This window comes from Accipiter gentilis, chromosome 4 (genome assembly GCF_929443795.1).
Source record: "Accipiter gentilis chromosome 4, bAccGen1.1, whole genome shotgun sequence".
In the NCBI taxonomy this organism is placed as follows: domain Eukaryota; kingdom Metazoa; phylum Chordata; class Aves; order Accipitriformes; family Accipitridae; genus Astur; species Astur gentilis.
In genome coordinates, this window is record NC_064883.1 from 20,303,477 (window position 1) to 20,326,717 (window position 23,241).

The 23,241-nt window shown below is 40.8% G+C and overlaps 1 protein-coding gene across 7 annotated transcripts in view; it reads right to left on the reverse strand.

Annotated features, from left to right (window-relative positions):
- DYNC1I1 (dynein cytoplasmic 1 intermediate chain 1) overlaps nucleotides 1–23,241 on the reverse strand; it is a 201,851-nt gene that overhangs the window by 172,837 nt on the left and 5,773 nt on the right. For 2 of the 7 annotated variants that reach the window (XM_049798835.1, XM_049798839.1), the window contains exons 2-4: nucleotides 11,021–11,138; nucleotides 8,386–8,500; nucleotides 5,554–5,695 (exon numbers count right to left, since the gene is read on the reverse strand). In XM_049798835.1, coding sequence (XP_049654792.1) covers nucleotides 5,554–5,695; nucleotides 8,386–8,500; nucleotides 11,021–11,128 — 365 coding nt within the window. In that variant the 5' untranslated portion in view covers nucleotides 11,129–11,138. The remainder of the gene's footprint in view (nucleotides 1–5,553; nucleotides 5,696–8,385; nucleotides 8,501–11,020; nucleotides 11,139–23,241) is intronic. The other 5 variants (XM_049798840.1, XM_049798842.1, XM_049798838.1 and 2 more) reach the window with 3 other exon arrangements.

Below are 23,241 nucleotides of genomic sequence, written 5' to 3' on the forward strand. Positions count from 1 at the left end.
GTCCTCCAGCATTACAGAGAGCTGTTCTATTTCTAGGATTGCTCATGCACTGTATTTTATCTAGAAATAAAAAACTGTAGTGATGATGAGGCAATCAGGATTCCAGAGTGGTCTAACTTCTATGGCATATTACTGCTGCAAAAATGGCATATTACTGCTACAAAACCTCTTTGAGAAATCAGATTTCCCTTTAAGTTTTTCTTTTCTTTGCTATCTAATGCTATGTTCAAACTCATTCTCACTGGAACTTTCATTAAATATTTACAGCTTTCATCTAAATAAGGACTAACCCTGCTTTACTGCAAGTAAACTTCACGCACTGAAGGAAGAAGCTACGCGATTTCAGTGCATCAAACACATCTCAAAACTGTGATATCAATGGAATGATAACATAATTCAGGTAAGAACCATTTAAACTAAGTATTATGCAGTGCCCTAATCCAAGTGAGAACAATAATTACAGAATGAGTAGCTGTAGCCAGACAAACCTACCAAAAACAATGGACTGTGAGAGAAATAGTACAAAATAATCCACCTTACATTATTTTACAGCAGCTAAAACACCACATTGAAGTAACCATCCTCTGAAAGAAGCTACCAGAAGATGAAGAATGCTTCCTATCACCTTTGCCTTTATGGGAGCCCACAAAATAATCAGGTATCTAAACGTATGGGCAGCAAAATATGCAAGTTAGAAAGTAAAAGAGCACAGATGAAGCTGTTGCAGAAAGAAAGGCAACCATTAACCTTTACACATCCAAGACAGCTGAGCCTGGTGCAGTTTACTGAGCAGATGGAAGGCGGGAAACCTTATATGCAGTCTAATGGGATTCTCATGTTCCAGTACAAAATGCATAGAGGGGAGTGCTGCATGCATGGGACTTCACTGCACACAGGCACACACAACCCAGCTCAACAATAAATGGGATGCTACTGTGCCAACCTACCGTTGTAGGGTAATGAAGCTAGCTGGGAACATATGGGAGCAGTGAAGGATACAGGGAAAAGATGGGCAACGCAGATAAATCACACCTTGGTCCACAGATGGAACTTCTCCAAGCGTGCAATATGCCAGGGTGAACACATGGACACTGTGCAGGTAATACAAGCATACATACCAATGCAGGCTAGTATTAGCACATGAAAGCTACCCAGCCACAGGAGCGCAGCCTTCCAGCACAGATGTATTTCTGCTATCTTATGTTGAGCTGGCATGCAAAGCACAGACTGACCCTAGTGTTCTGGCTCTACCTGTGACAGGGTACCAGGGCTCTTCCAGAGAGCTGCTCAGCCCATAAGACTGGGTATTGCACTGCCTGGCTGAAGCACTGTACAAGGTTTGTCCTTGTGTACTCCCTCAGATGACACAAACATGCAGTTCACGGCTGTGAGTGCTCAGAAGATGAGATTTATGCATGTCTAAGGTATGCTGAGTAGTAAAATATGCCTCTCCATGGGCGGTGTTTCATGACATCCTAGCTAGCATCCTCTCTGGCACACTAAGGTAGCAAAAGTTCACAGTATCTGCTAGGGAGGGCTGAGATGCATACAGTTACCACGAAGAAGCTCCATATTAACAGCCCAGAAGAGGCAACTTTGTGTTTCATACCATGCTACAGCACAGGAGCTCTCAGCATATGCCTTTACCTCAGCCCCTTTCTTCACAACATTTACTCAATTCTAGTTAGCTGAAATCTACATTTCAGTTGTGCATGTCTGTATAAGCTGACCATCAGCAATAGCACTCTGGGCATCAGCAAAATGCTGACAAAATAGTAAACAAAACAAAATATTTATCCTGAAAGAGCCAAGCATACTCTATTCCAAGGAGAATCTTGATGGGATCCTGCCACATTCTCCTGTGGAAAATGAATCACGTCTGAATACATCATAACAGAAAGCCCTGTGAACCAATAACCCATCTATCCAGAGACAGGTATTTGTTCAGGCTGTGAAGTCATCTTCCTGTCCTATCTGTGTAGCACAAGCAGCACAGCCATCAGAAAAGTGAAGTGGGGTGTGCAAAGCAATGTGGAGACAGGCAACAGGGCTCTGATGAACTGGTCAGAGCAGCCTGATAACTAAGAGCATCACGTACCAAACCATTTCTTACACCCACAGTTAGGGTAAAAAGTATAACACACCTTTGCCTACCCAGAACTGATCCCCAAGACCACCTAAAAAACTGGTTAGCTCTCCTGTCCAATTGAAAGCATTCAAAGAAAACTGTCAGTAGTTTCTAGCACTGTTATTCATCTAACATCTGCTCATTCTTACAGTTGCTGTCATGGCTCAGGGGGAAGCTGGAATGCTCCTGAAACCTAGTGTCATCCCTGGTGAAAAGGCTATGACAAATAGCAACATGGTACTAAAGATCAAGCAGCAAAAAAACCTATAGAAACCTGGGCTGCACAGGACAGAAATGGTTCCATAATTTAGTGCTATTACACAGTCCGTCCCACACCTTCTCCTAATAAGCTTAATGGCATCAGGGAAAAGACAACGTTGCTCTAGCTGTTGTGCTAGAGATAACAGACAATGGTCCTGCAGGATAGCAGCACTACTGGTCTATAGATCGTGTAGCAGAAGGGAGCATTGTGACCACACAGCTTTTCTTCCTGTGCAACAAAAAAGCTGTACGACTTTTCTGAATGAATTATTGTTTGACCTATTATCTGCCTGTTGGGCAGGCACATTATCCTGAATCTGAATTATCACTGGAGAAATGTCCAGTGATATAAGATCCAATAGAGTCTTTAGGTAAATTGCTTTAGTGATTGATTTGTCTCACCATTAAAATTTTACAAAGTTTTTCTGGTTCTATATTTGTCCAGCTTCAATGCCAAACACTGCTTCTCTTACACATTGCCTGCTGGAGCCCTTTTGCTCCCCATATAACTATTACACTTGGTGACCAAGTTACCAGTTAGTTTTCATCTTGCGAAGTAAGACTGAGTGAGGTCTGTGGTTCCAGGGTAACAACTAATTAAGACTGTCCAGTTGTCCTTCCTGAAAAGTGTATGTCGGAAACCTGAATTTCTAGCTAAACTGTGTTTACTGTTCTGTAAGAAGTCACAGGTGCTTGCCAATCAAAACATACCTCAGATATAGTTGGTGATATTGGGACCAATAGATTAAGTTTGACAACAACCAGAAGTGCCAACAACTCACAGAAGTGTGAACCCAACCTAGTTCTGCACCAGAAACTGCAGCCTCAAATGTGAACTTATGAAGATCTCTTGCTTTCTTCAAAGCTTTCAACAGGGCCTCCCTCCTATAGTGAACCAAAACCTATGACTTAACAGCTATTTTTTTGAATATCCATATCTTCCTCTGGAGAACACTTCAGCGATGAGTAATCAGACTGCATGCAGGATTTCTGCCAGCCTGTGCAAGCTCATTATTTCTGCAGCAGTGTTAGCAGCAACAACAACAGACAAGATGTGATCTCTGAGATTGGGGCATTAGCGGTTTAGGACCTAATCTGCTCTTCCCTAATGCCTGTGCTCAGTCTACTGTTGTACAGCAAATTCGTAGCAGGATGAGGAAAACAGGAAGATCTTACAAGCACGATGGCATGACAAGGGATCCAGCAAAAGCGCGCTCTCTATCATAGGCAGTGAAATGGAAGGATACATTAAAGTGAAGCAGAATAACCTTGCTTATATAGATAAACAGGCATTCATACATGCAGCAGTCAAAAGAAGTCAGAAATATGGTCTAGGCGTCTCTCAGAGAGAAGACAGCTGAGGTGATGTCATCCTGTTTACCCGCTGTGATGACAGGTCTACCAACATCTTCCTCTCCAAGTTTGACTGCTCTATCACACATGCCTGCTTGAGTACACTCATTCACACAAATACACACTGAGCGCATCTACCTGCACCCAGTGACAAACTAATTTAACTAATTGCCACCCAATACTATCCACAGGTTACAGAGACTCCACAGGGCCTGGGGCAGACAATATCAAATTTCCATTACCACAAACCAGTCACTCCAGGCAAGTGGCCTTCCTGACACACAAAACAGCTCTTTCAATACCAGAGAGGATGGCAAGCAAACTGGTGGACTACAAACAAGGTCTTGGGATTCCCACTGAATTCCTAGTATGGCCACAACAAGCCAAAATGAAAGCCCACAATGCAGTATGTCATGAGCTTTGAAAAGCACAAACTCCGTTCCAGCATTGTCATAGCTGCATGTAGGGCTGTGGGAAATAACTTTATCCTGAACAGCAGGCTATACTTTGCTTAAAAACAACTTTTGTTCTGCTCAAAGTATTTTGATTTGCTGAAGTCTATTGCATTTATTCATGAATGTAGCATTACACTATTTGCTGTGTTTTGAACTGCCATATCTTACAGACTAGGGCTTTCCTACTCAACAACCTCCATTTCTTGTAGAGGGTAGACCTGGGAGGAGAAGGGCTGAGCAGATTTCAGCAGCATCTGTGCAACCTGCACATCACAACGTACAGTGTCTGCATCTGGCTGAAGGGGGACCCGACAGACTTTCAGCTTACAGAATTGTGATTTTTCTAAGGAGAAGACTGGTGTGGTATGAAAACTGGTGACCTGAAGCTTTGGTGACATTAGTGCTGATGTCTGCAAAGGCATCGTGTCTACTCCTGACAACTGTTAACTGTGGAGAACAATCACTGGGTTTTCAAGCCATTAGCAGAGTCTTGCCTCACAGATTTGGATAAGCTGGCAGGTCAGCTTTATGTTGAATTAGTTTGATACAAAAAGAGCTGTTAGGACCCATGCTTTACATTTCTCAAAATATACAGTATAGTTGCTTGGACCTCTTCTTATTTGAACATAAGCGCCTTTACCAGCAGCATCCTCCTTTCTTTTCTACTCCAGAGTAGGAATTATTCAGTGACTGCCACTTAATTTCCTATTTCAGCCATACGAACAAAGATAAGGAGGTTGCTCTTGTGCCCATCCCTTACACACACCCCACAACCCCTTTCCAACAAGAGAGCTGCTTCCCTCCCACTCTGCATGAAACTCTCTGATATTTCCAGCTTCCAAGGCAGAATTGCCAGTTGGTCCTCAGGTGTTTCAGCACGTTTCTGCACAAGCTCTTCCCTGCCACTGCAATGCCCCACACTGCCATGAGCAGCCGCACAAGAACCCAAGGCAGCCTGGCGTTACACCTGGGAGGACGTCCAAGGGGACGGGTTATGTGAACAAAGATAACCCACATGAGTAACAGGTTCTACCACTGGGCACTTCCCCCGGGTTTTAGTGTATGTGCACACAGAATGACAGCTTTCTGTGAGCTATTTTAGGACCGCAAATTCAGCTCTTGCTTCCAGTATGAGGTTGGTGCTCATAGCTTAAGATCCACTTGCTGCATGCATTTATTTACCTCACATCTGAGATGAGTCTTACTGGATGGTAACGCACAGTGGAAAATGCAGAAACAAAAGTACACGTTTGATACGGCATGTTCGTATTTACAGACGCAAACTTAAAAATGAGGAAGTAAGAGCAAAGTGAATAAACCCCACACTTACTCAATGTTATTGACTCTGTGTCTTACCTTCCTATGGGTCCCAGATCTCCCGAGTCCTGGCTGCCTGCGTCACTGGGTGTGCTCACTGATTTCGAAGAGGGAGACATAGGGGTTGGGACTAAATAATGAAAATAACAGGTATCCCATGTTAACACATGCAGCGACTGCACTGATGAAGAGCAGTGTCAGACAAATCAAAACCAATGGACCAAAATGACAGTGGATGAATGAGTAGGAGAGTTTGAAATGGTGAAAGCAAATAAGGAAGGAAAGAAAAAGAAAAGGAAGAGAGTCAAGTGAATTTTAAGTCTTTTGGAAGTGTTAAAACTGACATGAATTTAGACAGGACCGAAAGCCCAATGGGAATCTACAGCTAATCAATGGAGGAGATATCTGTGGAAATAAAATAGCATTTGTTTTCTTGGGTATAGTTTAAAGTTGACTTGTAAAAGATTTTAAAGGTATGAAGAAATATCAGGGGCTTGTCTTGTCAAAAAACTAAGTGAACTCTTCTGGAAAAGTCAAGTAGGCGATAGAACAAGCATACTTTCCAAATTTTGAATTTAAATCAAAAGCCAGTGTCCATTTGATACGGTCTAAGGCTGCAGTGTGGAAATGACATCAAAAATAAAAGCTAAATAAGGAAATCCAGCTAAGTTAAAATCATTTCCCAAAGATGGTGAGAATACACATTAGTTTGCTTAGCAATTGTGTTTTCTTAAGTAATTTAGGTCATATAAAATTTCCATTTTGGGTGGGACATGATTTCAACACTCAAGGAAAAGTTTCCCTTGGTTTACATACTATTTGCCCAAGCTCTAGAAATGATTTTCCCTTTGGCTTGCCAGGGCTTTTGAAGCATATTTCATGCAAAGGCAGTTTTGTTTCCTGAAACAGGAAAGGAAGTTCATAGCTCAAGGTCAGCCCAAGTTAAAGCTCTTCAGCAAGGAAATAATAAATAAAAAAGTAAGAATATCCTGATTTCTTTTAAAATGGTTTCTCAAAAATATTTAAAATGCAGAGATGGCTCCAGTCAAGATTTAATGCAAATATTCTTCAAAGCAGCCACATTGAATAAAACACAAAAAGAGGTTTTAATGCAAGAGTGAAGTTTTCCATTTGGTTTAAATCATGTGCATTTCCTTTTATAGACTTAACAGAGTAAAACTTTAAACTGTTTTGTTATGCTCTATAATGTATAATGACAGACCTGTCAAGAGATTTGGATTTTCCATGTGGTCAAACATTTCATGCAGATTCTCACTAGAGACTGTCACAGAAATGACTGCAGCATGAAAAGTGAATTCATCTTCATGACAGCCCTTTGGCAGGTTACAGGTATGTCGTGGCTGTTTATGTATTCCATATTCACAGTGGGATCTGGATATCATATCCTTATGTGAAGGCAGAATTAAAGCCTCCTTTGTATATTAATTGTGACTGTATATACAGGGAATGAAAGAGGACAAAATACTATTGTTTAACTAAAATGAATCATCTTATGTGTGAATTTTCGTGATCTTTTGACAGTATCACACACAAAATAATTAACTAAGATAAGAATTGATAATTCACAACATGAATATATGTGTTTAGTTAATAATATGATAAGGAAATATATCCTCTTTTTTAGATAAAAAACGAGTATTTTAAATGCTAAAACATTAAAAATGTATCTGATTTTATGATATCACGATATAATTTACAAAACATATTTTATGATACATAAAAATAACCTTAACATTACTTGTCACACAGTTCTGAGAAGTGGTATTTAAAAGCTTCAGTCACTATATCATGACTTATAAAAATAGTAACTTTTCTCAATAAATGTTGGTTGATGCAAGTTATGAATTGAAATCCCAATTCAGAATGTCACAATCTACTTGCATATGCACCCAAGCATCTGTATAAGGTCCTTTCCTATATCAAGGCTTCAGTATTTTGTCAAATTTGGAGTTCTTCCTAAATATTACAAGCAAAAATATCTAGAGGTAAAATCCTAGATTCAGCCCCAATGAATTTAATGACAAGGCTTGATACCTCCAGAGGAGCCAATATTTCAGCTAAAAGAGTGAGAGTGATTCTGGATTCAAGGGAGAAGAAAGCACAGGAAGGAAGGAAGGAAGGAAAGAAAGAAGGAAGGAAGGAAGGAAGGAAGGAAGGAAGGAAGGAAGGAAGGAAGGAAGGAAATTTCTCACTTTAGGGCCACCCAATAGGTGAGACAGAATTTAATCAAGGTAACCAATATTCAGGTACTATAAACTTTGCCCTGTGTATTTTTTAACTGAGGACTTCAGATTCTAGAAACGAAACATCAAAACCAAAAAGCACATGAAACCAGAGCTAAAATCTACAGTAATGATCTGATGATAAGCTTTTTGCTATTTGTGATTTGTCTTTTTATTGCTCCTCTCCAGTCTTGCTTGATTTTAAAAGAAAATAAGTGGGAGCTCCCACATGACTACGCTCCTCCTTCCTTAGCAAATGTTTAATGTGAATTTTTGAAACAAAACTTGGGGCTAAAAAAATACAGCATTTATAATATTTTGTGGGTCATCAGATAGATGTGACAGAAGATAAAACAGTCCATCAGAAAAGAAATCACTGCTGGTATGCAAAACCAACCTGCATTTTGTTCACAAAAATTTCTTGAAGAGATGAAACAGATGTTTTTGGCAATGACAAGTACTCAAAATGCCATGAGCTGGTAAATGTGAATGGTATGGCAGGCATTCAAACAGAAGAGTTCACTTCACTAATACAGCCAAAAATCAAAAAAGCCAAGCATGCTTTAATAGAAAGAATGCATTCATTGTGGCACAGCTGAATGCTTTACAGTGTGCTTCACTTAAATACCTAGAGGTGGTTCTGGAGATATACCAATGCTCTGTAACAAAGCTTCTGTCTCTCGTCTTTTGCGGTCTAGGTCAGAATCTTCCTGAGCTGGCTCCTTCTTTTGCTGTAGATCAGCCTGAGTTAAAACAAAACAAACCAGAAAAGTTTCATCTACATATGATCAGCTCTAGCAATTAAGTGTGTGGAAAATATTTATAGGCACCACTGCTTAGGTACACTTTGAAATTCACTTAGATACGTTTAGATAATTTATAACTTAGATAATTTATACTGTATATATCAGTAACAATATTTTTCCCTGAATGCATGGGAAAATTGGTCTTTGCAAGGATATTTGCAAGCATTTTTACAGCTCACCGATGGAAATCTTCTGTCTCTCAGTCATCAGATGCGACCATAGAATAACTGATATCATTACCCTGAATAAAAATGGCCCCTTCCTACTTCCTCCAGGATCAAGAAATAAAATTCCATTGGACTTTAGTGATGTAGCTTAAGGGCCTACATTTGGTCCCAAGCACTTGTTGGCAATAAAAATACTTTCTCATAAACTTCAACATCTAACAGGAACCAAGGAAAGGACTAATGTGTCTAAAATAGAATTCTGGCAGCCCTGGGCACCAACAGCCAAAACTAATGGTCCATAAGATCCCTCCCCCTTTGCTTAGATACCTATACCTCCTTGGAGCTTCCACACATTAGCCTCCTCCCCCTTTGGACTACCGGGACCTAGAAACAGGAGGAGCAACATCTGCATCAGCCAGAATCTCTTATATTTGGCTCATCATTCCCCAATTTAGTAGGGTGGAAGGAAAACACCGATACTCCAGCCTCGTGGCTAGAGCACTCCATTGAAAGAAAGAGGCTTGCAGCCCTTCTCCCAAGCAGATGAGGGAACTGAACCCATGTCCCACTTTGTAGTCTAGTGCAGTAATCAGTAATGCAAGTAAAACAAAATGCAAGCGGTCGGGTCTATCTTTTTGTCATGTCTTAGATAAAAGCAACCGCAGCATTGTTCTTATAGAGAATGCCTGGAGGCATCTGCCTCTATACTTTGGATCTTAAGGTTGCTTTTATATCGGCTGATCCTATCCAGCCTCCACACAGAGAGGTCTTCATTTCTGCTGAAACCAGAGTGTGGGGCACAGGGTACTTGCACAGTGCCTCAGCCTGGTGTTGATGTTGGTGCAGGCACAACAGAAAACCTTGAAGTTCAGAAGCATCCCCATGTTCTCTGGTTTGGACACAGCCAGGATGCAGAGGAACATTGGTTTTACAGACAAAAACAAAGTTCAGGCACGTCCCTGTGCTCACCTCTTCCCATGAGCTAGCCTGAAGTATCTCACAGTAGACAGGGTTGTAGACAACTCTTCTGCACCAGTGTACATGGCTAAGCACCTAAGTGAATATTAGACTTCACTCCTGGAGGCCGTCAGGCATCACAGTGCACCCCATTTACAGCACCAGCTAGGCACTGCAGCATAATAAGTAGAGCTGGGTGTCCCAAGCTGGATCTGGCTATTGGGGCCAATGGAAAGTTCCAACCACCACAAAATCTCCACGAGGCATAAAATCAGAGGCATGAGACAAAGGAAAGGACTTAATAGCTTCCTCAAGCCATTAGCTTGGCTCCCTTCCCTCTAATTCATTAGCAGGCTAGTAATGAACACTAAAAATGTTAACGTTTAAAGTTCTGCTTACAGAAGACTCCCCTAGTGACTCCAGGAGCCCCACTGGGGGGTGTGCTGGTAATTGCACAAAAATGCCTCAAATAAAAAAAGATTTAAAAGACAGCCAAAACTGGAATGCTGATTTCTTGGATCACATCACATTTCCACGGTAATTCCATGAAATTCATGTACAATATTAAAGTGTCAGTTTAAAAGGAAACCAGTTATTAGTAAAGGATAACGGGTGCTTTAAACTATAGTAAGTGTTGACATTTGAAAGAAAGGAAACATAATCACTTAATGCTTCTCTGACTTCGCATGAAAATGAATATCCACTCCCTGTCAATTCTCACCTCTATTCCACTAAGTGACTGAATAAAAAGAAGTACAAATCCCTTAATGAAAAACCTAATGCATATTGTCAAGGACAAATAAACTAATATGTCAATCAAACTTTAACAGAACTGAAAGATGCACCCATGCCAGAAGATGAAAATGCAATTGCAATTATGTTTTACTTTACTGGAGAATAATAATTGTAAATCTGCTACTTTAGCTAGTAATCAAACTAGACTTCAGAGTACAAAAATACATATTTAGATTGTAATGGCTTGAAAAAAATGTGAGCCCTCTTTCTGTCTTTCCCCACTCTCCACTCCCATTCCATCGAAGGAGAGCCCAGGAAAAAGCATTGTGGCAAATCAATTTTTCTTTCTACACACACATACACATCATGTTGTCTAAACTGTTGTCATCTGACAGTGCGTTGGTTTTAAAAGCAATTCCCTCACTCCAACTTTCTTGACTAAAAATAAGCATTTTGATTTTAAGGTTAGACTGATGTGGGTTTAAGGATCTCATTCCACATGACAGATACCTTGGGGTATACAATACTGAGATGTCAAAACCTCAGCAAGCACCTTCTACAAGCACAAGCTATCTAAAAGGTTCTTTTGCATATTTACCTCTTTCTTCTTCCTTTCTTCCTCCTTCCGTTTCTTTTCTTCTCTTATCTGAGCCAAACGTTGCTTTTTGCGCTCAAGTTCTGCTTTTAAATCACTTTTGTCTGACATTTTGACTCTGCTGGAAACAAAATTACGGAAACCAATGTGAAAACCAAATTAAATTTTTCCTTATTTACTTAATTATATAAAAAATAGTCTTTCTAAAATGGCTACAAATATATTTCTGTATAAACGCTGGCCCTTGGTCTATACAGAAAGCAGGATATTTGTTTCACAATTCTTCTTTCAAGAAATTAAACCAGTGTGTCACTGAACATGGAATATATTTTCAAATGACCTTTATTAGAAACTACCTTTGTGAAGCAAACCCATTTTTGGCTGCTCTTCAAAATAATGCTTTAATGCTTTTACACACTGAAGCTAAAGTCTTTTGATTTTCATCAGCTTCCGCAGCTTTGCCAGACTCTAGGACCCAGATCCACAAATGGATTTCAGTTTTAAGTATGAGAACGAGATCTGCCCCAAACAGCCCCATACACCTTAGACAAGTGATAATTTTACTCACAAAAATTGGAAACGTGGTAACTTTCGCTTCTGCAGGTGCCTTGAATGGCTGCCATCCCAGGATCCCGCCCCATTCCACTGGTACAGCCCCACACCGACCACCAGCTCAGTCTCAGCATCCTTCACATATTCACCCCTCTGGGGAGCACCCTCACCAAGCTATGGGCTATCCTGCACAGGTATCTCCACCACCCTTTCCAGGGAAAGCTGGGCCGTTCCCCCAAAAAGTTGCAGACAAGGCACAAAACCAGGCAACCCAGCAAACCTGAGCTTCTCTTTAAGGAAGCAGCTCTGCCAACAGCCTTGTGCTCAGATCATCTTTCCAAGAGGCCAGAGACATGCCTAATATTCCTGATTTGACTCCAGTCACACAAACTTGGCAAAAGCATTTCTTCTGAGCTACTGAAAGACCTCCCCCACCATTTAGTCTTAACCACAATTCTCTGTAGAAGAATTATGTGAAGCCATGTACACTCTCTGTGTTTTAAATCTCTGACAACCTATGCTGCTGTTCTGTGAGCCTTGAAAATGAAGGGTAAAGAGATACAAAGTCACATCAAAGAGAAATAGAGCCAGATCTCTCAAGAACATACCATACCGATCTTTTTCTACAGTTTCAAAACCCCACCAGTGTTGCACAAATCCGTAACTTAAGTCACAGATTATTTATTTATTTTCTAACAACATAATCATTATGGGCTGTCACCTGACTGTATCAATACTGATTTTCTTATTAGCCCTTTATTTCAAAGACAATCCTGACTAATAGACATTCATGAAAAGAGTTAACTGTGCCTTTCCTATTAATTCACGCATCACTGACCACATCCACCACTGCAACCCAAAATCAATCAGATCAATGGCAATGCCATGTATACGCAATGAAAGTCTATTGTTTGCTTGATGCATGGGAAATTTAAATGGCAGCTCTCCGTTAATATAATCGGAACTTCACCCACATTACTGCCTAGGCGGGTGGATGACCAGAGAGTAAATTTATATGCTAGAAATTATATGGCATTTTCACGCATCATGAATTCCTCTGCAGTCATCAGCTTCCTCCTCAAAATGATAAAAGCATAGTTAGCCCATGATATGGAGGATATTGCCAACAAAACATCACCTGCACATTAAACGCAATCTTGGCCCCAAATGCTTTGTTGTCTTTGAAATCATTTTCCTTTCATGAAAGAAAAGAATAATATTTGTAATCAGAAGAGGAAAGCATTCAATGAAAATGGCAGGTGTAACAGCAGCATGAGGGATGCCAGAGGGGCCAGCATAGCTGTATCTGTGTGTGGACCACACCACAGATGCTAACATTTCCCAGTCAAACTCCCAGCTGAAGCCCACCAGCAGGAGTTAAACCAGTCCAGGTCACACTGCCACAGATTCTGCACTTCAGCAGAGCTGCCCATCCTGGCAAGGTATCCTGCAGTCCTTTCAAGGCCCAAGGACTCCCGGTTCAATCCACAACAACTCATAGTAAATGGTATAGCTAGGAAAGACACTAAACTGCTAAAAAACTGGACCACTGGGTGCACTGGCTGTATGCAGAGGACCATCATTTCTTTATTCATTCATCACTCTGATCCTATTCATGACGATACTGTTTTCAATTTGAGAAAGAGAAATCAAAACTGTTTGAAAAATTGCATTTCATAACAAGAAAACTAAGCAGTAGCACCTTACACAACACTAATCTGTATGATCAGTTGATGTCAGCGAGCTGTTTTTCACATGAGAAATGCCCAGAGAAGAAAAAAAGCTTTTTAATGGCACTGCAGGTAGTATTTTGCCTACCAATCTGCTCAGGATTTGTGGTTCTCTCTGAGATATGGCTGAAATCCCATTTGAAGTCATTTTCCTAATCTGTTGCACACATTTGAATTCTGATTATGAAGTTCCCCCTCAGAGCCCTTCAGACTAGATAGAGTTTTTGCATCCTTTTAGTTCTGCAGTTTGGCAACAGAGCCCAAGCTCCTGTTTCTACGCAAAAAATATGCAAATGTGTTTTAAGGCTCATGACAGAAACCCTGAGGGTTTGGCATCCCTTTCAAGCTGTTTGTCAGATATCAATGAATGGCTTTCTAAAAATTCATTCCCTTAATGTCAGGGAAGCTAACTAGCTTTTTCCCTGATTTAAGCATCAATGGTTTAGTGCCTGGCCCCTTCTTTACAATGCTCCAGTCAGGGTGATCAAATCCTATTATAACTTTGCCCTATTTTCAACAAAACAGATCTCACATACAACAAAGATGATGTATTAAATTTCCTTCAAAGAATGTTACCACCGCTAAGTTATAGAAAGAAATTAATCTCAAATTACTTTCATCTTGCATATATCATAGTCATGTGTTAGCTCCCCAAACAGCTTACCAACCTTCAAACTGGCTATTTACAATTTTAGCACAAATTGAACACCGAGGGTATGTAGCCATACCATTTCTCAGATGTCAGCAAGTTAGCAGCAAGCAAGGAGGCAAGCATACTCTTCACTCTACGTGGCATTAACCATAGAGTTAATACTCTGTATTCATTACTGGGAACAAACTTCTAATAATTGCCATTCTGAGTGCCAAAAGGCATGCTACACCAAGAGAGATAAAGGCAAACAGTAAAAAATACTTACTTGAATATTCTCTGTGGTGCAGAATGACAGCCCAAGGCTTATGTACAACCTAATCTTCTCCAGCCTGAGAGAAGGCATTGGTCAGAGAGGAATAGTAAGGAGCAAATTTTGTAGTGAAGCAATTAAATCACCTATCATCTGGGAGAAGGAACACATAGGAACAAACACACTGAACACAGCATTAAATGTAGAAATAGTTCTCATAGCAGAGCAGCAGCCTAGGGCTGCCCTCTTCAAGGGAGGTGCATAATCTTTACATCAATTTTTATTTTGTTTGGACAATTTTACTGTCATGTGATACAGTTTTAAAAGGAGAGAGTCCTGCCACTCCAGAAGAGCTTATTGCCCTGTATCGGCTTTGTGTGGCAACGTTTTGGTAGCGGGGGGGGGGGGGGGGGGGGGTGTACAGGGGTGGCTTCTGTAAGAAGCTGCTGGAAGCTTCCCCTGTGTTCGAGAGAGAGAGAGCCCACACCAGCCGGCTCTGAGACGGACCCGCCGCTGGCCAAGGCCGAGCCAATCAGCAATAGTGGTAACGCCTCTGTGATAACATTTTTAAGAGGGGAAAATAAGTTGGGACAGAAGGAAAACAGCAGCCGGAGAGAGGAGTGAGAACATGTAAGAGAAACAGCCCTGCGGACACCCAGGTCAGTGCAGAAGGAGGGGGAGGAGATGCTCCAGGCACCGGAGCAGAGATTCCCCTGCAGCCCGTGGGGAAGACCCTGGTGAGGCAGGCTGTCCCCCTGCAGCCCAGGGAGGTCCACATGGAGCAGATATCCACCTGCAGCCCGGGGAGGACCCCACGCCGGAGCAGGTGGATGCCCAAAGGAGGCTGTGACCCCATGGGAACCCTGCGCTGGAGCAGGCTCCTGGCAGGACCTGCGGATCTGTGGAGAGAGGAGTCCATGGAGCAGGTTTTCTGGCAGGACTTGTGACCCCATGGGGGACCCACGCTGGAGCAGTGTGCTCCTGAAGGACTGCATACCGTGGAAAGGACCCATGCTGGAGCAGTTCGTGAAGAACTGCAGCCCGTGGGAAGGACTCATGTTGAAGTTCATGGAGGACTGCCTCCCACGGGAGGGACCCCACGCTGGAGCAGGGGAAGAGTGTGATGAGTCCTCCCCCTGAGGAAGACGAAGTGGCAGAAATAGCATGTGAACTGACTGTAAACCTCATTCCCCATCCCCCTGCGCCGCTGGGGGTGGGGGTAGGTAGAGAATTAGGGAGTGAAGTTGTGCCTGGGAAGAAGGGAGGGGTGGAGGGAAGGTGTTTTGAGATTTGGTTTTATTTCTCATTACCCTACTCTGTTTGATTGGTAACAGAGTTAATTTTCCCCAAGCTGAGTCTGTTTTGCCCGTGACTGTAACTGGTGAGTGATCTCTCCTGTCCTTATCTCGACCCATGAGTCATTTGTTATATTTTCTGTCCCCTGTCCAGCTGAGGGGGGGGAGTGATAGAACGGCTTTGGTGGGCACCTGGCGTTCAGCCAGGGTCAACCCCCCACACGCCCATGTGCTAACATAAATTCTTGAGATATAGCAGGATATGTGGATGTGAACCACCTTGCGCAGAGAGCACTCGCCTGCACTCCTAATATTCTGACGAAATTCTCCTGTCTTTGAGCTACTGGAGGAAGGAACCTGCTCCTCTTGGCATGACTTTTAATGAAACGGACTGTTCTATTTCAAGATGTCATTTTTTCCCATATGCATTAAATATGCCTTAGAGTCCGCTCTTAGGCTTCGAAATACAGCCAATTCCACTTACACATCGAAGGGCCACCAGACCCACTAGGATGGCAGCCACCCAGGCACGTGCAAATGCAGCACCAAGGCTTCTGAGGACTGCGTGCTGGGACTTCACCATCTACTGGGCTTATCCCACTCAATCTGGATGCGCACAATGTAGATGCAGAGCAATCCTTACCATCAATGGAGGTAAAATCAAAAGAGTCTGGGTATCCTAGGATGTGATTCCACTTTCCTAATGCAGATGTCTAAAAGCAGTTAAGATTAACTGTGCCCCAAAGCACTGGTTCCTCTCCAATGATAATAAAGGGCACTGGGTGATCAGTTAAGTTCTAGAAATCTCCACTGTAAATGTCTCAGACTGGGTGAGAAAAATCCTGTCCTTAATACTCTCCCACCAGTTCCTTTTAGCTTGTCAGTGTATGAAACAAGATCTTCAAAGACCATTTACATTAATCTTAAAATAATAATGGTGTTTGCACAAACTCCTCTGCTCTACAGAACATATGCAGAACTACTCCACTAAGCTTACCACACAGGTAGTAACACCTCACAACCATTTCATTAGTGACAGTGGTAAGGACATGAGCATGGAAGATGCAAACAACAGCGTTTTAACCTCAACTGGACTAAAAGCCATGCAAGTAGACTTATTACAGTTTTATAATAAGCTACAAGATCTTTATCGATGATCAGTATCACAATATTTGAGCAGGTATTTTTTTGAACCATTTATATGAGCATTTAACAGCAGAAACAGTTACAGGCATCTAAAAAGGTTTACTACAAGTGCAGAACTAATAAATTGATACTTGCCAGAGTAATAAAACCACAAAGTTACAGAGGTACAAAGAGTGGCAATACAGGTACATACTTTGGACTAAATATAAGAAAAAATTAGCACAAAGTGCCCAATGTATAATCAATAAAATAAAACCAAAGAAAATTATGACAGTGCACACTTTTTATAAGCAGAAAAAGAAAATAAGATATAACATCTCCCTCCTCTTAAAGCTTGTTGTTTCTGCCTCCTAGAATAGCATCTTGTTTGTATGCTATCACCAAGCTTATCTAAAAAGAAACCTAAGTTTCAAAATCTGGTAGGAGATAAAAAAGCCTACAGATTTTATTGCTTTTTGGTGTTTGGGGGATTTTTATATGCTGTTCATTCAGTAGGCTACACTAGAGTAGAACTATATTCACCAGTTCATAAGCCTCAAAGTCTTTCCTGTTTTGTGACTTCCTATGTTGTCCTTTTCGTTATTATCTCCATTGCAATTACCAAAGGGGTTCATTAAATACTGTTACATATGGCATTAGTCATCCTATATAACTAATTATAAATAATTGATTCATTAATATACTTTTCTAAAATAAATAGGCAGCATCTAGTACTTGTAGATGCTGTACATGTATTCTTCATAATGAGCCAGTTACTCTTGGGTCCAAAACTGCAAAATGTCTCTAGTTTGAAAGGCAAAGGAAGTTGCACAATAAAATACATCATTCAGTGATTTTTGGTTTTAAAGAATGGGTTTGTAGAGTGGGAGTAATATTACTATTGAAACTACTACATATGGAGTTTTCTACTGGAAAAAATTATTCATTTCTATTATGCACCATATTTGTCTCTATTTTGTACAAACTAACACATTTCCTACAGTTAGGAATATTATACGTTTTTGCAACAGAAGAAATTCCCATGGGATCTACCTATGACTTTCACAAGTGTAAAGTGTTCATGCAAAGCATGAAATTTTACAAAGCAGATAAACATCTTTGGTCTGCAAGAAACCAGCGGGAGCTGTTACCCTAGCATAAATGCATTCTAATCCATGGTATTCATTTGAAAGTAATGTTTGAAACACACTTCAAATGGGCAAGAGGGGCTAGAATCATCTTCTTGACAGCAATTTTTAAGTAAACATATGAGTACCTCTTTTCATCATGCATCAGAATTTGTACTTGACTTCAGTTGAATAACATAAATACTTCTGCTAAACAGACATATCAATGTTTATAAGATCACAACAATAGGCAAATATTTGCAGCTGTAAAAACTTAGCACTTGCAGCATTTTAAGGAATCTCCTGTGTGATGAATTCAGGGAAAGACTAAGTAAAATTGGAGAGACTAAGTATTTTTTTCTACGTAACCTTGAGGCAAAACAGTTGGGCTTTTTACATTGCATCTGTGTATTTATCTATAAATAAAAATGGTTGTTAAGTGTTAGATTTCAGGGAATGTACCATTTTTATCCTTCAGCTTCTGAACATTTCTAGCAGATGGGTAAAGGTCTTGTACTTTGTTCTGTAAAGGTTTACAAATCACAGCATCCCGAGATTTGGTTCTGTGCTTCCTCCTGGTTGCTATGCAGCAGGTCAGTGCATCTCTAGTCTATTTATTTTGAGGCTGACAGGGTGTAAGATATGTACCCACAACTGCTCAATTAAACATCCCTTACAATCTATTACCATTTAATCTTTTCACTCTCATTCTTCCATAGTAGCCCTTCTACAAAATGAACTCAGTTACAGCAGAATTATAGGGTCCCTACAATACAGCATATGAGCAAAGCTCTACTATTGCCCATTCTTCCAGCACTAGGCATCGTGGCAATGAAGCATCACCTTCTCATCATCCCATTCTCTCATGCCCCCTTAGCCTCTTAAATTTACCATGACCTTTTCAGTTCCAACAAGCATAGTTCCAGGGGAAAGCCTTCAAGGTTGAAGGGAAGAAGCTGCTGGCAACAACCCACTGGGGATAAGTAAGAAACACAAGACATTCCAGCTAGGATTAGAATGAATTGAAGTACTACGTACTAACAGCAAAGCTGCTGCACAACTCCCACCAAATATGCTCCCTTCATATGGAGTTCCACAGAACTGACTGCCTGTATCACCTCAAAGAAAACTAGATTTTAAATAGGTCTTTTCAAGTGTCTTGGATTTTCCCTCAATAAGCATTAATGAGCACAGTTATAACTGCATAATGGTCTCAGATGTGATGCTGGGAGAAGATCCTTAATGATGCAGCCAATACTGATTTGTATCTTCTCAGGATCTGACTCAGCAATCGTGCCCCAGTTATGAAGAGCGGATGTTTTTAACAAAACAACCAATTGCATGCCTGACAACATTTTGGTCTTGTAGAATACAAGATCTCTAGGTATTCTTGGACAGTTCCCTCTCTATCAGCTTCTGTTTCTGTTATCTTTTACTGTTTGGTTGCAGTAAAATGCAGGCCTCCATATGTGGCTCTGCATGTGGCTGGGAATGGACTTACCACAATTCTGAATCTTTGTGACTCTACATTCCCCACACATTAACTGGTCTTACTAGTTGCACTATGTTATCTTCTGTGAATTTCCCAGCTTGCTTCAGAGAGGAACTGCAGGACCTAGCAGGATAGGTTTTTTAAAAAAAAGTTTTCTGACATTCAAAGAGAACCAAATGCAAGCTACAAATTGATAAGATTTTAGAGATGGATAACGTGAGAGAGATGACAGAATTTAATCCTCAAGCTACAGGCCACTTATCTAAAAAAAAAAAAAAAAAGCCCTGTATTTCATGTTTCTGATTTCAATTCCTTTTATATGTACTTCTTATATAATGCTCAGATTTCAGTGATGTCTGCTGCTATCATTGATGCCACCACTGCTTCAAAACCTATATAAAAATCTGGTTCATCATAACAGTACCAAAGTGCCTCCCAGGAATATATTTAATGACTTTCTAAGTCCTAACATAGAATTTCACTTCAAGATGTCTGCTAGTCTTGCCTGAAGTGGAACAAAGGCTCATTTTCTCCATCCTGCAAACCTTTCAGACATTAAAACATGTACTTCCACTCTTTACGGGGGCTAAAACTGACCCCTCTGGCTTTTCTACCCTCCTCCTGAGATAAGCCTAGTGGTATATGGCCAGCAAACTGATACTTAAAGCCATTTCCCCAAACATGAAAAATGCATGCTCTGGTGTCTGCCTCTTAACCCAGTTATGACAACTGCCAGACAGACATCAAAGAAGCAGCTATGCTGCCGACATACAGGTTTTGCTGGAAGACTTACCCAGATATCATTTCTTTCTTAAAACAAAAATATGCTTTGCTTTGCAGCTGATGTTTCTAAGGATGTAATTAGGCTAAAAATATTGCACATTGATTTCATCTCTGAAGTCAATACACCTAAAGATTTAGAAAGCAGGGAAGAGCCCTGGCTGTAAGAAATATGCAGAGTATCTCGTCTGAGTTCTCACAGTTTTTGAGGAAGCAAAGTGGAACAAACAAAACTACCATTCCCTTTGTACTTCCAGGGCTTCTTTGGCTGTACTAACAAAGCAACATGAATGATCAGATATAGCCTTAGCCAATCATCCCTGTTGATCCACGTAAGTGGAAAAAGACATGCCAAGATAAAATGGCAAGATGATAAATGCAGATGTCTAACAGCATAATTTAAAGGACATATAAAGATCTGCAAAGAATTTGAATATGAGAGAGGACTGAGAACCAAGAAATCAATGTCTTCAGTTTATCTTCTCTGTGGTTAAAGTATTCCACCCAAATGGGAGAAACATGTTTCGGGCATGGGGTTGTTTGCTTGTTTGTGTTTTGTGTTAGTTTTGGGGGGGTCTTGGTGTTTTCTTTTGTCTTGAGAGGACTGAAACACACCTCCCTAGGGTGACTGTTGGCTAATGGGTGAGAAAGACTAGAGGAATGGAGGTTGCATTCTTAACCATTGAAGCTATTTTCTATTAATTTCTTTTCTGCAAAGACTCATTGGACCAGAAGAAGCAGATGCAAGAGAGCGAACATTAGTCCCTAACTGAGGCCCCTGGGTTCTAGTCTTTGTTTCAGGGTTCATTTATATTATATGCAATGACTGTTTAGTTTAAAATAAAATGCTGTATTTAGTACCCAGAGCCCAAGACTCTTCTTTCTTGAAGCAATGTGCTGAAGAGTCCTTTTTTTTTTCCCCACATGCTCTGTCGTGCCCAAAGAATCTTTAATACTTTAGACTTAGTGGAGCTGCTTCAGTGGGAAAGACTGAGAGGGTGCCTACTGCAGAAGACACATCGTTTGCTGATTAGAGAGAGCATAGATGAAGGCAAATATGTCCTTAAGCAAAGGCAAAAACTACCTTACGTGAGTCCTGTTAAAACCAGGGCGCACTAAAAGAGGGAGTACATGCTATCAGCTGCAGCTCAGCATGGAGCACACAGTCTGACAGATGGGCTCAAGAAATGCAAACTAGATGAAGCAGCCTAGGAAAGGCAGACAGTGGACACCCAGGCTGTTGAGTCTGGGGGTTCAAGAGTAAGAACACATCCCAAAGAAGTACTCTAAGGTGAAAAAGGGAGTTTTCAGAGACTGCATGTGGTTTGAGAGCTAGGTGACAGCCAATCACAGATTTTTGAGGACTGCAATTTGGGTTTCTGTTTCGACACCATTTTATCAGTCTAGATTTATCTGAGCTTCGCAGGCACCGTAAGAACTTCCAAGTTTGGGGAATTCAGGTATGCATCCCAGGTTCAAGATGTGGGCATGCTTTGCACCTTAAGCACAGCCTTCTACCAAGGCAAGGCTGACTGCACATGAACTCTTCTCTCCCATGCACAGACGTACCTCTCAAGTGTCCTGGCTTCCACAGAGAAGAGACTTGGCAAATGGGCTGACAGAGCAGAAGCAAACAAGTCCCCAGCCTAAATGCTGGTGCAGTCGCACCTCTGGAGTGCACTGCAGGACTCCTCCAGAAGTAAGCCTCAGTGCATGACTCACTGCGCCAGGACTTCTGCTCCTCAATTTGAGACCAGGACACCAGTTAGATGTCACCAGTTCTCTTCAAATGAGGACCCCAGTGCTGTAAATATTTTTGGAAAATAAATCAACTTTTACTAGCGCTTCCCAAAATATGGGACAGCTGGTGATCACAAGGCAATCAGAAATGGTCCACATCTCGTTTCCAGCCACATTAAACTGTAAAATGTATGGGCTTATTGATTCCAACAGAAAGTCTTGAGGATTAAGAGGGGAACGAAGTTTAAAAACTCTACAAATCTTTGCAATATCACAAGAGAGAACTGAGAAGAACCCAGGAGAAAGCAGGTAATACAGTTAGCCCTTTAACAAAAAACGGACATTATGTGATATGAGAAAGCCCAGCGGTCTTACTGCTTTATAGATATATGCAGTATTTTAAGAAAAATAATACAAAAAATGGGAGGCCACTGACTTTAATTATACTTACACCTAATTCATCACTTAGTTTAGTGAGATCAGAAACTTTCTTGGGAAGAACTTGTAATTAAACTTTAGAGAACTTTGAAAGTTTACTAAATCAAAACTGAGGCGGCATGATCTTCATTTAAAGACATCAATATTAGTATTGACTAATATTAATATTGCATTATATTACAATTTTGTTCAAAAAGACTCATATGTTTGTATGTTAATGTGGCTGTCTATAGTTTTTTACTTCCCTGTCCTGTGATTCATTGATGAGTAAACAATAAAACCCAGTAAGTGTTATGCACATAAAGGAAGGGCTGCTGTAAAAGGTGTGGAGAACATTGGTAGTAAGGTTGCAACATCTTTTTTTTCCATCTTAGCCCCTTCCAGAGAATATAATTGTGTCATCTTTTGAGTTCTATGCTTTAAACATATGAGAAAAAACCTAAAGTTCTATAATTCATAATTATCAGATAAAAATAATACTGAATTTGCACAGGGTTTTTTTAATATATTTGAATAGGCCCATAAAGGCTGAGAAACCAGGCTTTCCTGTGTTTTCTTGCTATTAATCAACTTTCTGTGAAAAAGAAAATATTGTGGGAAATAATGGGACAGTTTTCCCACGGGCTCTTTCAGTACAAACAGAGAATGGCATCACTGGGTTTTTTTGTCTCCAGCACAATACCCTCCTATCCCATCAGCACAATTTTTTGTATTATTATTACTACTATGGAGATAGTGAAAGGCAGGAATACAACATTCACAGGCTTTGCCAAGTGCAGCAGATTATGTACATGAATAGCTAACTGCACAGTAGGGGGTATGATTTAGGTCAAATTTCTTCTTTCATTCCAAAAGGTTATAGATTTTTAATCCATTCGTTTTTTAATGCACCACACAGTTTACACCCATACGTATATATAACGTGAACAATCTTTTCTGTGTTTTTTGCAGAAGTCATTTGTGTTCCTGGGCGATGAAGACTGGCAGAAGTTGATAGTCTGTAACAAACTGCTATGGGTGTGTAACAAAGCTTTATGAGCAGC